The sequence below is a fragment of the Aotus nancymaae genome, unplaced genomic scaffold, assembly GCF_030222135.1.
Source record: "Aotus nancymaae isolate 86718 unplaced genomic scaffold, 86718_ANA_hifiasm-v0.15.2.pri h1tg000004l, whole genome shotgun sequence".
In the NCBI taxonomy this organism is placed as follows: Eukaryota; Metazoa; Chordata; class Mammalia; order Primates; family Aotidae; genus Aotus; species Aotus nancymaae.
This window is the reverse complement of record NW_026988415.1, coordinates 2,690,725-2,706,490: the sequence shown is the minus strand read 5'-3', so window position 1 is coordinate 2,706,490 and position 15,766 is coordinate 2,690,725. Positions and strand designations below refer to the sequence as shown.

At 34.3% G+C, this 15,766-nt stretch overlaps 1 protein-coding gene across 11 annotated transcripts in view; it reads left to right on the top strand.

Annotated features, from left to right (window-relative positions):
- The window catches only part of FMR1 (fragile X messenger ribonucleoprotein 1), a 37,849-nt gene that overhangs the window by 6,414 nt on the left and 15,669 nt on the right, over positions 1 to 15,766 (top strand). For all 11 annotated transcript variants that reach the window (XM_021667851.2, XM_021667849.2, XM_021667848.2 and 8 more), the window contains exons 3-11: positions 2,478 to 2,551; positions 2,988 to 3,040; positions 6,562 to 6,655; positions 9,170 to 9,241; positions 9,508 to 9,656; positions 10,750 to 10,843; positions 10,930 to 11,046; positions 13,231 to 13,401; positions 13,492 to 13,570. In XM_021667851.2, coding sequence (XP_021523526.1) covers positions 2,478 to 2,551; positions 2,988 to 3,040; positions 6,562 to 6,655; positions 9,170 to 9,241; positions 9,508 to 9,656; positions 10,750 to 10,843; positions 10,930 to 11,046; positions 13,231 to 13,401; positions 13,492 to 13,570 — 903 coding nt within the window. The remainder of the gene's footprint in view (positions 1 to 2,477; positions 2,552 to 2,987; positions 3,041 to 6,561; positions 6,656 to 9,169; positions 9,242 to 9,507; positions 9,657 to 10,749; positions 10,844 to 10,929; positions 11,047 to 13,230; positions 13,402 to 13,491; positions 13,571 to 15,766) is intronic.

The following is a 15,766-nucleotide window of genomic DNA, read 5'->3' as shown; positions in this document are numbered from 1 at the left end:
GAGGAAAAAAATAGCAATGTAGTGACAGGGCTGATATTATAGTGCTTTTATGATTAGTCTGAAGACAGTCTCCAACATTTGTAAATGTTTTAAATCGGGTCTGTCTACTACAGTAGCCCTTAAGCCTTATGTGGCTATTGAGCACTTGACATGTGACAAGAGTGAATGGGAGACTGATTTTAATTTCATTTAATTTTAATGTGAGTAGCCACACATGACGCATGGCTGCTGTGGTAGATAGTATAGTTTTAGACAAGGGCAGGAGTCTTGGATAGACACTTGATTTTCTGAAAACATTTCTTTACCTAGCTGTAATAAGATCCTAATAGCTGATTAAAAGACAACGTTTTTAGCATATAATACACAGTAAGGACCTAATGTTAATTACTGCCAAGATGTATAAACATTATAAAACTTTAGACAAGGATGGACACAGAAGCAATGGCCCTTTGTAAATAGAAATTATAGAAATAAGAATTATTTCTATAAATAAGAATTATTTATAGAAATAAGAGCCTAAGAGTTACCAATTCCTGCAACTTAACTCAAAATTAGGCCTCTCTGTTGAAGTAATAGGGAAACAATTCCTTATAAAATCTAATAATTCTAAAATATCATTGGCAGTATTAAGCTAGAATTCTCAAAATATGCTGTAGAAAATATAGCTGAGTAAAAATAAGCAGGATCAAAATGATAAGAAAATGTTGATTTCTCCCCCAACTCTAAGGATATATACCCATGCTTAACTTAAAAATAATTATTTAACCACCTTGGGTATAGCACAACATATGGATGCCGTTATAGTCCTCCTTGATCTTGCAAGGAAACTTTCTTTTAGCATAGCTTGACTTATATTTATTTAAGCATTATTGGAGAAGTTTGGTATCTCTCTTTAAGTTGCTTCTGTGTCAGTGTTCCCAGGGCCCTGTCTCAGCTTCCATAGTTTTTCTTAAGAGCAGCTGATTAATGCTTCACTCCATATGCTTTAATTTGATATTTTGGGAAGTTTCATTTTTTAAAAGAATCTTTATACCAGGCCTTTGAACACGTATGTGTTTACCAAGACATCTGCATTGGAACATTTGTTTTTAAAAACATGTGTTGGGCACCGACTATAAACCAGAAACTGCCATTTACTGAGGGCACAGAAGTTAGAGAATGGTCATAATCCAAACTAGTTATCATCTTACTATCTAATACAGAGATCAGACATTCAGCGACAGGAGGATTTACTACTGTGTTTTCTCCCAAGAGTTGTATAAGTTTAGCTTTTATATTTAGGTCTTTGGTGCATATTCATTGATTTTTTTTGTATGCAGTATGAGGTAAAGGTTGAAACATATTCTTTTTGTATGTGAATATCCACTTGTCCCAGCTTCATTTTTTGAAAACAGTATTCTTTCCCCCATTGAATTGTCTTGGCTTCTTTGTTGACAAAGGATTTATTATTTCTGCCACAATCCAGCTGTTTTTCAATATCTAAATCTTTATGCCTGCTGCCCCTTAGGCTTAGTGGAATGCCTCTCCATCCTCCTCTCTCTTTTGTTTAGCTAATCCTTCCTTATGCTTTAAGGGGTCAGTAGGAACCTCACCTTCTTCAGTGTGTTTTCCTTTATCTTATCAACCTACCAGCACCGCCCACATGCATACATTTCCCTAAGGCTGGGATAGGAACCTCTTATGCAATGATCTATTTGATAACTACTCACTGAGTTCACACTAGGCACTCTGCAATATGACAGTAAGTGAAGTAAAACCTGACACCACCCTCAGGAACTTTACCATGAGTGAGAAAATGGGCCATAATAATAGAGGGGGGTAAGTTTATTGTAGGGATAAGCATAGGATGCTATGAGTATGCAGAGGACAGGAATTTAACCTAGACTTCTCAGTTCTCCCATTGAAGATGACATTTGAACTGAAATCTGAAAGACCAATAAGAGATAGCTATGTAAAAAAAGTGGGAAGGACAATAGGAAAGAAGGAAAGGAAAGAGGCCCAGAACAGAGTAAGGCAAAAGTAGTTTTTAGCATTGTTGGGTTACAAACTCTAAGGATATGAAAGATAAAGCTTGGAGAAGTGGTGGGGGTGGAGAGGGCAGCTCCTGTACAGCCTTTTACAGCCAGAGAAGGACTTTGGCTATGGTCCTGCAGGCAGGGAGAAACCACTGAAGGGGAGAAACATACAGAAGAAATCTGAGTAAGAAGCTTAAATCTCCCCAGGCCCTTTTAAAATGAATTAAGATATAAAGCTTTTGAGTTTCTTTATGCTTTGTTCTATTCCTCTAACTGTCCAAAACAAAAGAAAAACCCTCTTTTTCTGTACCTATTAAAAGCTTAATTTTGTAAAATTACAGCATGCAGATTAAAGAATTCTTGATAGTTAGTTAGCTATTTTCTTTCTGTGTGTAGATTACTAGCAATTGTGTCATCAGATTTAAAAGATCAAAACCTCTGGACTTTATATATTTTTTCTAGAAGTGCCTGTGAGATTGAGAATTAAATTCAATTCTGGACCGTTTAGTGTTGTTTGCAGCATGTGGTTGTTAAAGGTTAGTATATTTGTGTGTGTATGGGTAGATAGATAGATTTGAGGTTATATTTAATCATTGACTATTGGTATTCTAAGATTTTAAGAAGAAAAAGGTGGGTTACAACATATATATACTGGCTAATATATGACTCTGGAACAATTTTCTTAGTTTTCAGTACTTCTAGCCTAAAATATATGTCCAGCTTTGCACTCACCACCAACTCTGTGGAGCAATTTTTTCTTGTTTAGTGTTTTAGCTATCTGTATCTCTAGGGTATAGCATATACAAGGTGGCAATATAGATGTGCTTAATGAATAAATGATCTTCAAAAATTGACCTTCATTTGAAGCTCCATTTTATTCATAAACACATAAAACATTTGGTATCACTGTAAAATTTAAAAACAAACAATCTTTGAGCTCACAAGTTAATTTAATGTTTTTTTCTTACACAGGCATTTGTAAAGGATGTTCATGAAGATTCAATAACAGTTGCATTTGAAAACAAGTAAGTGTCTTGTTATATAATTTTAATGATGAGGTTCTTTAATATTTTATGCTAATTCTCTTCATTTTTTAAAAATTCAGGTCAAGTTTGAGTGCTTTTTAGGAATGGATCTTCATGTTACTGACTGAGAAGTTTCTGAACAACCCAGAATTAAACTAATGGAATGACTGTTTCTGCTAATGACCTAGAGGTCCTTTGTTGTATAATATTGATCCTTACATCTTAATTCCCTTGAATTTGAAGAAAGAAACCAGAGATTCTTGTGTATTAGTAACTGAGTGTTTGCATAGGATTATTTGTAAATTTTAAAAGGATAGTAATGAAGGGATTCATGAATATTGCCTAAAAAGTGTATGTGAGTTCTTCAACATTAAATCTAAAACTGATGGTTTTAGTTGTCTAGTATATTTTATCAGAAACAGTCATGTTTACCAGTTATCTGATTTTTTTGTGTTTTACTTATTCAGTAATAGCAGTAGCTGATCTTTTCTGCTCTCTTTCGCTAGATAAGGAAATAAAAATAGTTATAGGCCTAGGAATATTAACTGTATGAAAGCATCAATAGTATAGATGTTAACATTTTATTGGAGAAGACAGGTCTCTTGACTACATTTTTTGAATGCTAATAAGACTGTTTTCAGGGTAGCCGTTTAAGATTCTAAAGTACATATAAACTCCTCAGCCGAAGTGTAGATGTGGCTATTATCTTAGGATTTTACTAAACTCTTATGGATGGTTAACAGTTATCATTTTTTGGCTCTTATATACCAAGAGAATTAATAGTATCAAAAGCAGGCTGCAAATCTATAGAGACAGAAAGTAGATTAGTGATTGCTTAGTGCTGGGGCTGGTGGGGAGGCCATAGCTAAAGAGTTCAGGATTTTTTGTGTGACAATGAAAATGTAAAATGGACTGGTAATTATTGCACATATCTCTAAATCATTGAATTCTACAAACCATTGAATTGTACATTTAAATTGATGAATTATATGATATGTGGATTATGTCTGCTAAAACGTAGTATGTGACCCAGACATACTAAGCAATAAATACACACATCTTGCTTCTAAATAATTTAAAACCAGGCCTGTGTTTCAGCATCTAGAAAATAAATTTTGTAATTGAACTTAGCAGATTCTTTTGGCTAGCAACAGGACAAAGTGGTATCCTTAGATGCCTGAAACACATGTAGGAGAACAGAGATAAAAGGATTGAAAGTATCTAACCCTATTTCTGGCTCTGGACTAATAATCTCAGACAAGAATGCAAGATTGAATAATAGAATACCTTTCCCTGAACACATAAAGCCTAAAATTTCAGAATTTGTCTTTTTGCTATTTCACATATCCATGGTTATGAAATAACAAAATAGACAATGGTATCACACCAACAGAGAAATCTTTGATAACTTGGAGGGTATTTTTTTTCTTATAGTTACACACTTTATCTACTTACATCACTAGGTAAATGCTGTTTCCCATAAAGGGAGAGTTGTCTTTATTTGCTACTCTTTTAGTTTTTCCTGTAGTCTACAATCCAAAATATTAAGCAAATACTCATTTCCTCTGTGCATTTAAGAATTTTTCTAGTTTATAAATTGATTTATCAGCTCACTTCTTTTTGGTTTTCAGTCAGATTTCTACCATAAACTTAAAATTATTCCATCTTTGGACCTTCTAATTATTTATCTCCTGTACCATATCTGCATAAAAGTTTCTCTTCAAGCTCTTTGTCATCCTGGGAGTTTGAAATAGATCATCGATTTTTCCTTGTGTTCATGGAATATGTTTGAGATACAACACTGGGTTTTTGAGCACATCAATAGGATTTAATAAGTCCCTACCAAAGTAATCTCTTTGCCCTTCCTTGTGTGTTTCCTTTTTGGTTTTCTGTTAGAAATGAAACAAAAACAGCGTTTTGTAGAACACCAGATTGTATTTACCCTTTCTTTCCTTTCAATAATGAAGAAGCTCCTGTTACTGATACCAAGATTATTTTAGGTGCTTTGTTTTTAGGTGCTTCCTAAACATTCCATAAAGCGTAAAGGTGTTTCCATATTTCACATTTTTGAATAAGGAATTTAAATTTTTATCTGTATACACTTAAAATAATTATTTCTTCTTCAGAACCAAGAAGTTATATTACACATTATTATATGCTTTAAAATCAAATTTAGCAATGAACGTATAATAGCTGTTAAGTGTTTATAATAACTCAGAGGAGGGTTCAGTTAATTTAGGCCCTAGTCAGACTTCCACAAATTCTGACTTACTGTTTGCCCTCTTATATAATAGCTCTTCTTTAAACAAAACTTAGTGCTTTTCTCAGTAGAATTTTACTAAGAAAGCCCTTTAGCAAAACATCGACATTGTACATAGAACATATCTTTGTATTTACTGATGAAAACCACCAAAAAGAACCCAGACGTGGCTGCTTCAGAAGTTGAGTCCTCAGTGTTTTTGCAAAGTTTGTCTTTTAATATTTTATATATGTGTGTGTGTGTATATATATATATTTAAAGGTAGGGTCTCACTCTGACCCAGGCTTAGAGTGCAGTGGCATGATCATGGCTCACTGTAACCTTGAACTCCTGAGCTCAACTATCCTTTCACCTCAGCCTCCCAAGTAGCTGGAACTATAGGCACATGCCGCCACACCTAATACTTTTGTAAATAATTTGTTGTGAAGATGAGGTATTTCTTTGTTACTCAGGCTGCTCTTGAAGTCCTGGCCTGAAGCAGTATTCCCACTTCAGCCTCCCAAAGCTCTGGAATCATAGGCATGAGCCACCGCACCCTAATATTTTACATTTTTATGGATATAAAAAATAATTTGGTATCTTTCAAAGTCGTTTAATATCATTTTAAGTTTAAAAACATAGGCAACTTAAACTCCTATAGGCTGTCTCCATCAAGTTTCTGTGGTTTAGGAGAGCCCACCATCCCAGTGCATGCTGATAACGTCATACTGATCAGCAGCCAGCTACCCACAGCAAGAATTGACCACCTCGTGGGATCTAAAATTTAAAGGGGGAAAAGTGAGTTGTGAATTGCTAATGTGCTGACTGCCCCATTTTGCTTGGGAATTAGAGGGCAGTTTTTGTGGTCCTCGGAATGTGGTTAAAATTCTACTGCAAGTGGAAGTATATTTATATTACTAACAATTACTGGCACTAATATTCAAAGGTTGAAGGAAATTTCTGTTGTGTTCTTATGTTTAAAGCTCTTAGAAGTTGAAATTACTGGAAAGAAGACTTGTTTTGAAAAATCATAGTGTTGCCGTATTGTGTTTAGAGAAATACTCCAAATGGAAGTAGGCTGCTGTGTTGCATGCAGACTTTGCTGAAATGTTACTATATTGCCATTATGCCCTCCTCAGCAAAAACTGATCATTTTAAAGCATTTGCTTCTTTAAACTAGAAAAAGAGGGTCACACTTAACCAAAAGTTGATGGCAGAATGATCATTGTTTCAGTTAAACATGAAAAGCATGTTAAATAATTTTATGTTTGCTTATTTACAGCTGGCAGCCTGAAAGGCAGATTCCATTCCATGATGTCAGATTCCCACCTCCTGTAGGTTATAATAAAGACATAAATGAAAGTGATGAAGTTGAGGTGAGTTTTCCCTGCCATAAAGTCATTTAGCACTGAAGAAGTGGGGTTATTTAATTTATCTGTGCTTTTTTTTAATACCTTGTCTTTATCACTGTTTAAATTACTTTGAGAATTACAGTTGAAGTGGACATGTGCATTTGACTAACTCATCTTATTAATAATTCAAAATGATACATGATGCTTACATTTGGCTATTTGAGCAGTACTCAGAGCATATATTTGAAAGTCACTGCCTCAAGTTTCTTTGCCCACTAATAATTCTTTTCTCCTTCTCTCGATTTCTGAATCTTCAATAATGTGTTGTTTGTTTACAACTGTGTCCCCATTGTAAACAAAAATTGATTATGAAAATTAATTTTACACAGGAAAGAAATCATGCTTTATTACAGAGTAGTATACTGTAATTTCTTTAAGTGGTAGTGAATCTTCTTGGTATATTTTTAAAAACCTACAAAATTGGTTTTATATTTAAGGCACTTACCTTGCCTCATATAGTTAGAATCCTCTCTCCTTTGTATCCTTTCACATACTCCATTTTGAGCTTCTTCTCTTCTTTTTCCACAATTATAAGCATAATGCCTTACTATTAGCTAATAATAGTTGCTGTTTCATGAATATTTGTAGTATGAAGGATGTGGCTAACTAGACATTTGTGCAGGTAAGGCAGAGTGGTTCTAGGTCCTTCAATTCTTTTTTTTTTTGAGATAGAGTCTCGCTCTGTCACCCAGGCTGGAGTGCATTGTCACTATCTTGGCTCACTGCAACCTCTGGCTTCTGAGTTCTAGCAATTCTGCCTCAGCCTCCCGAATAGCTGGGATTACAGGTTCCTGCCACCATGCCCAGCTAATTATTGTATTTTTAGTAGAGATGGGGGTTTCACCATGTTGGTCAGGCTAGTCTTGAACTTGTGACTTCAGATAATCACCCACCTTGACCTCCCAAAGTGCTGGGATTACAGGCATGAGCCACCACACGCAGCTGGTCCTTGAATTCTTATTTGCTGCACTAGGTAGTAAAGGTATAGCAAAACAGGACAGAATCTTCTGCCTTTGATGAAATCACATTCCAGTTAGGATAGCTAATATGACAGATGTGAGTCTTAACAAAGGAAAAAAAAAAAAGCAAGAGGATGAAAGGTGATATAGGGGCAGGATTGCTGTTTTAGAGGGTAGTCAGGGAAGGTCTCTGAATGTCCAGGTCTGTGTTTTTCTCTCTACAGTTTTAAAGTGGAAATAGGATAAAGTGTTATTTATTTTCCCAAAAATGTACCCAATCTCTACTAGTAAGCAACTGGGCTTGGTTTTGCAAGGGATCTTAATAGGGAACAGAAACACTGTGTATGCTTAGCTGTCCACTTCCCAAGGAGAGTATAAGCTCTCTGAAGGCAAGGCCCAGGTCTTTGGTCTATATTAGGAATACCCAGAATAGTGTTTGATGGAGGGATGAAAGGGACATTTTCTCCCCAGCTTAGTCACTTGACAAATGGGGACCAATGAGATGCCATTGCTAGGATGACCTCACTGTATTACACCCCGATTAGCTGAGGTAATTTCCCTGGCTGGAGTAGTTGAGAATGATGGAAGCAAGAGGGAAAGGTATGTTAAGTTGTATTCCGTCAGTGTATTGTCTGATCATTAACTTTGGTTATAAAAGGGAGACAAGTTTGAGCTTTTACTTGCTTGTCAGCCTTAGACTCTGTACCTTTCTGGGCCTCACCTCCTTATCCCCCTTGTCCTCCTGGGTTTCTCTTTTCTGCTTCTGAGTGTCTCAGTCTTTCTCTCCATGTATACTCTACTGTCTCTTTTCCTATTAACCTTGATTTGCTAGGGTCTTCACGAAAAGTTCCATGCTGTACATCTTAAGTGAACTTTGAAGTGGTCACCAAAGAGATCAGTTAGAAGAACTGATCCACAATGTGTGACAGAGCAGGAAGGTGATATCCAGAGGATTGCCAGCCTGAAGTTGTCCTTTTTAGTGGAAAGGAAGCAGGAGACCAGAGAGTGACCAAGGATCTGTCCATTTAGTTCCCAGGAGATGTGAATGCCAGAGTGGTATCCTCAGTGGGCTGCGAGTTCAGTGATCTTACTTAGTCACCAAGCAACAAGACAGTAGGGCAGGGTCAGTAACTTTTAGTAAATTTTTCCTACTGGAATAAACAAAAATAAGCTTATGCATTTTTAGATACATTTTTGTAACTCACTAAGTACCCAAGGAAAGTGTGCATATATTTATGAGCACCTATTTTCAGAGTACTAATTATTGCTGAAGTAGATCAGAAATATAGGAAAACTGATTTTTACAAGGAGCCTTAAAGCAGTCTCAGGTAGTTTCTGATTACGTATCTCTGCCTAGCTCGGGGTACATAGACAAGGGTACAGTTTGGTTGAAGATATATGACATGTGATTTTAAAGACACCTAGGGGCATTTTAAGAAAAGTTCCTTGATATCTGATAATCCGTAGATTTCAAAATTATGTTAATCGTGAAATATTCTGTGTTGTAATTTTTGTGTAGGTTTATTCCAGAGCAAATGAAAAAGAGCCTTGCTGTTGGTGGTTAGCTAAAGTGAGGATGATAAAGGGTGAGGTAGGAAAATGCTTATTTAAATTTTTTTCTTATACTATTTCCTTTTTTTAAACCCAGGTTCTACATTTCCATGTGGATTTCTATTTTGAAGTAATCTCTAATTCTGAGACATTTTATTAAAATGTTTTCACTATGTGTTCAGTATGTTTTGAGTTGGTTATAAATTTTTTCCCATAGATAATTTATTTTAAAATAACTGAATAGGGAGAGCTTCTTGCTCTTACTTTAAAAGCGGTGATTAGAAGTGATTTTTATTTATTTCTCAGTTTTATGTGATAGAATATGCAGCATGTGATGCAACTTACAATGAAATTGTCACAATTGAACGTCTACGATCGGTTAATCCCAACAAACCTGCCACAAAAGATACTTTCCATAAGATCAAGCTGGATGTGCCAGAAGACTTAAGACAAATGTAAGTTGATACACAAGAAATTCTGAGAACTTGGAACTGATATGCAATTAGTTTAAAAGCATATGAATTTTAAAATACTAGAAATTGATTTTAAGTTTGGTGAACTTTGGCAAACATTGTTTGGTTTGCAAGAGCAATGGGGAAAAACTTATTTAGCTTTTCCTACTTATAGAATCAAGGCAGCCTTGCACTTGTTTAAACTTACTTGGCTGTATACATGGCTGATGTACATAATATACATTTGTTTTCTAAACTAACTTCATTCATGAATTCTAAGATTTAAAAACTGATCAAATGTGATAATTCTGTCATAAGTCACACATTAAATTATTGACTAAAAGATTTTTCTCCTTTACCTAAAAGTTTTCAGATAAATGTGTAATAAATAGAGCTAAAGAAGCTTTAAAAAGTCATCTCATCTTATAATCCATGATCTGGAATAATGCTTAAAGACAATAGAAGAGATTCATTTTTTTACAGATTTTATCAAGTGAATACAGTACGTTTGATTTGGACATGTTGCACCTCAGATGAACATTAAATTGCAGTTGAGAATACATAGAAATCTTCCCTTTTGATTCTAGAGATTGTGTATGTGTAAAAATTTTTGTGCCTTCTCGTTCAAACACATTTCCTTCTCTTCCTCGGATTGGTTAGCAGTTTCCTACCTCATTTTCCATGATGTGCTTATTTCATATTTCATGCCTGTATCAAAACATCTCATATGCCCCATAAATACATATAAATACTACTACATGCACACAAAACTAAAAATTAAAAAAAAAGGAAAAAAAAAACAGGCCTGCTACAAGAAAAAAAGAAAGAAAGAAATCAGATACCCTGTAGGTAGCTATCTCCAAAAGCTTTCAACAGTTGACTTAAGAAAACTGCTGACTTACATGTAACTGAAATCAGGAAACCTGTAGTGTAAAGTGGTTCCCGAATATGTCTCCTTTGGTAATCTAAGCCGTATTTCAGAGATTTACAGAAAAGGTGCTAAACTTCTAAATGGATATAGCATATTTTGCATAAATCAAATTTAATATGAATCCATGTTGGTAATTATTCATCTTAATTTTTTTTTTATTTCTAGGTGTGCTAAAGAGTCGGCTCACAAGGACTTTAAAAAGGCAGTTGGTGCCTTTTCTGTAACTTATGATCCAGAAAATTATCAGCTTGTCATTTTGGTGAGCATTTTCGAGTTGTTTATTTTTGGTTTATTTCATCTGGGGCAATTGCCTTGATAATAATGTTGTTCATTTAAATCATTTAGTCCATCAGTGAAGTCACCTCAAAGCGAGCACATATGTTGATTGACATGCACTTTCGGAGTCTGCGCACCAAGTTGTCTCTGATACTGAGAAATGAAGAGGCTAGTAAGCAGCTGGAGGTATGTCACTTTCCCTAGCACTGCTTATAAAGCTACTAGAAATGATAACTGTATCAATTCAAAACTTGAATATGGGCCACTTGTCATTTATTTACTACTTCCTAGCAATTCCTTAGATTTTGTAGTTGGAAAATAGTACAAAGCATAACCATACTAAAGTTTCCATGCCTGAGGTTTCAGAATTAAGCAGCAGTTCATGTATATCAAGGGACTTCTGGTCTTTTCACTTTTACTGGAAGTTTATCAAAGCTGCTAATAAAATGAGGCAATGCTTCTTCCATATAACATCATTAACGTACTAGAGAATATTTAAGTATCTAATAATATTCCTTTCATTGTGTAGGTTTATCTTTGTTTAAAAGGATATAGAACTTCTTCATTCTAATTGGTTGTCATTCTTTAAAACTCCTGTCTTCAGATTCCCGCCAGAGGCTATTTCCCTAACTTACTATTTCGTCTCTTAAGGTGCATTTTATCTACTTTTATTAATCCTCCAATAATTTTCATCACCATACATTTATTTTCATTGATAACTATCTAGTACATCCATCCATTACTATAGAAACTAAGTGGATCTTGGATGAATGTGTCAGCTCTACTATATTACTGTCAAATTCCAGAGTTCCTCATCATTATTCATTTGATTAGAAGGAAAACACCACACATTTGAAATAGTAAAGAAGAAAAGGAGTTCCAAACTGCATTTTAAGAGAAAAGGTAGTGAAGTCTCTGTTCTTGTAAAACCCTATGAAATTTGGCACCTGCTAACTTGATGTATGGTGCTGAACTCTTAGCAGAAGGGGAAAAGTTTAATCTCTTTTGCTACTTTGTTTTTTCTTAAGGCCATGGAGGTCTGTTTAATTCTTTAATTTTTGCCCTCATTCTTTCTTGATGTCCCTGTGTTCACAATTTTGTGGTTTCTTTAGTGATTCTCTTGTAACTTTTAGCCCAGAGCTGCCTCCTTACTTGCATTGTATTATGAAAATATACTCATATGCCTCTTCTTAAGCATCAAATTATTCTTAAATGATCGGTTATCATACTTTGGGCTAACCATTTATCAGTAAATTATCAATGAAAAAGAATGAACCAGATTAATCAACCAGAACTCAAAAACATGACTTCTTGAAAAGTCCTAGAATTATTTTGTACATTTTATTATTCTAGTCTAAAACAAATGGATATTGCACTTTTAGAATTAGTTATAATAGTTATATTCATTCATTCATTCAAATTATCAGATCTGTTGAATGAGAAACTAGTATGCATGCCTATGTTTCTTCACTACTAATATTAAAGATATTTACATGTTCCTCTAAGAAAATCCCATTTTTCGACATGAACCACTAATATATTTGGTTTTCATTAATGGCATGCTAGAACTAAACACTAAATTTTGATAATGGTATTTAAAGACAGGGATTATCCATAAGTTGGGGATGTCAGTGTAACTTAGTTTCATCATCACTGAATATTTACAAGTGCTCATCAGACTTGTGGATCCAGATCACAAAGTCTTACAGACTCTGGTCTCATGGTAGCTTTCAGATGCTTAGTAAGTTTTTAATTTTTGATATTTTTTGATTATTCAGTTTAACTACTGTACCAACAATTTTGGTTCCTTAGCTTTTGAGGGAGGTATCATTTTAATGTCATTTTAACAGAGGAATGTTTAGACTACAGTACCTAGTGATGTTATAAAAAATGGCATTGTTTCCAGAAAATATATACTGTTATCTTTTAATAAAAATGAAGCGAATAAAATTTTCTATAAAGATGGTATTTAAACTTTTTTGTAACCTAAATAAGTAACATTGAGTTTGTCAGACCAAGTGGGCTGGTTTTTACTGGGGAACATTTGACCTGCTTCTTAGTTATTATATTGTTGATGTCATTGGTTAACTAAGGCAGCCTTGCAGATAGGTTTTCAACAGTTACTTTGGAAAATGTCAACAAGTTCTTTCCTGTTAACAAAACATATAAAATGACATAGACCTTTAGTAACCTAAAAAGTACTTAGGCTGTGAGAGAGGTATTTTCTAAAACCTGTTAATTTTCAACTAGAACTATTAATAATTTATGGACCCCTCATATACAGGGTCAAGATAATTTACATGGCTGACCTAAATACAATTGTCTTAATAGTTGATAAAGTGTATTCATCAGATGTGCATTTTTCTTCAGAGTTCAAGGCAGCTTGCGTCGAGGTTTCATGAACAGTTTATTGTAAGAGAAGATCTGATGGGTCTAGCTATTGGTACTCATGGTGCTAATATTCAGCAAGCTAGAAAAGTACCTGGGGTCACTGCTATTGATCTAGATGAAGATACCTGCACCTTTCATATTTATGGAGAGGTAAATATTTTACTGCATAGTATTCTTTTTCCTGAAAAAAGTATTTCAGCTGGCTAATCTTTTGTCTTAAAACTTTTCCCCTTTTATTAGGATCAGGATGCAGTGAAAAAAGCTAGAAGCTTTCTCGAATTTGCTGAAGATGTCATACAAGTTCCAAGAAACTTAGTAGGTGAGTCAGAAATATCTGTTGACGTACAGTACAAAATCAAAGTTTAGGTAAACAGTTAATAGTGATAGAATTCCATTTTTTCTCACTGAAGGGTATCATTTAATTGAAATATAGTCTTTGAAATATGATCTGTTCTTATACAAAAAATATTTGGTAAGTGTGATGCTCAAAGATTACATTTTCAGAAGGTATTCAAAAGAGATTGATTTTCTAGTTCAAACCTACTAATACCTGAAAGGATAAATGGATAAATCTTACCCAGCCTCCTTACTGTATACTTTTTATATCTTAAAATTAAATAATTTTTCAAAATGAATGATATTTGGGGGCCTCATAATTTGAAGTAGATTTGTATTTGTTCTTATGGGACTATAAAATGATAGCATTCATTTTAATTATCTCAGGGTTGAAGCTCTGAACATAGGTTACTTAAATCTAAAATGTTTCAAAGCTAGAAGAAACTTCAAATGTCTCTTGGACTTTCTGCAAAGTCAATAGTAATTCTTCATTTTGACTTGAGTACTGTTTTATGACCATTACCATCATGAGTATCAGCAAATATTTAGGAGCTCTTCACCAATACTCCCAAATGCTGCAGATATCTTTAGTAGAACATATCAAAACCAGGTGCAGTTTTATCAAGAAAGCTACATATGTTTTTAATTTATAAATAAAATTTGGACATACTACTGTCTATGTTTTTTATCTTTTAAACTTGAGATCATGACCGTGACCGTTTTATATAAAGTAATACATGTTCTTTGGAAAGTTTTAAGAAGAAAGCAAGGACTTGTCGTACATTTTGTTTACCTAGTTTCAATGCTAATTTAGCCTGCTTTTTTGTTAGCATAAAATTCATAAACATCTTCCTTGTCATTAACAAACACTAGAAATGATGAATATGTCTCCCAAAGAAAATTAGCTTGAAGATAAAGTACAAATAGTAGGGAAACAATGCAGAAGTGTTAGCTCAACTGTATATTACAGAAAACAAGAGAATGTGTTTGTAATGGTACTGAGGTAACTTGCATACCAATTGTATGTGTACAGAATGTATGCATAGCACAAGATAAAGCAGTAATTTCAAGGCAGTGGGGTGATGAATAATATTTATTTTCTTCTTTACAGCTTGTCAAGCAGTTGCATACCTTTTGTAGTTAGAAAGGTTATTGTAAATTTAGGAATTCTTATGGAAAAAGAGCCGGTAGGTTTTTTTTTTTTTTTAATAGCAAATGAGTAGAGATTTATGTGTCATTCATTAAAGCTGGTTTCGGAGGTGGCATGATGGTAGCGGGGAAAGTGCTTGGGCATTGGAGTTAGATCCAGATTTCAGTCCTACTTCATTCTTTGGTGGCAGTGTAACTACGGGTCACTGCCTTAGCCCCCGAGACTTCTTTTTCTTACCTACCAAACAAATGTGATGAATATCCACCTCACAGAGTTGATGTGACAATTATATGGGAAGATAGAGTAGGGGACAATTCTGGACATAGTAGGGAACTGTGTTAGTTCTTCCCTTTGTTCAAAACAACTCCATTTCAGTAGAACAGAATTATAGTAAATTGTCCTTTGAGATCTGGAAATAAATGTGAATGTAGAATTGGATTATTTGCTATTAAATAATAAAAACAGATTCTATCTGTGGTTACCTGGAAAGAAGAGGATCTCAGAAATAACCAGAAAGACTGCTAAAGTAAATCAGCCTGGTTTTTCTTTTGTTGTTTCTAGTTAATAAAATGAGAGAATTCTGTTTTAGAGATGGTCCACTGTAACACTGGGAATGTTGGAAATTTTCAGAAAGCATTTTTATATAAGATTTTGCAAGGCAGATTTTTAGAGAGGTGTCATAATCAGTATTGCATGTGTTTTGTTTGAGTCAGCCAACATGATTTATCATCTCTAGTTTTCATAAACTGTCTTTATTACTATGTGTACTAATTTATCTTCTTTAAAATGGGATTCTTCACTCGCTGAGAATGAATTGGTATAACTATTCGGTCAGCTATATTTAACACACAGTACTTAGGATAGTTAAGACATTATCTTAATAAAAACATCCCCAAATCTCATTTTTTGTTTTGTTAACGCAGATTTTTATTAAAATCAACACTAATTCATGAAAATATAAGTGTTGCAGATTAAAAGCAAACTGTGTGAAAACTCCAGGTGACTTCTCTCACCTCACCTTTCCTCTTT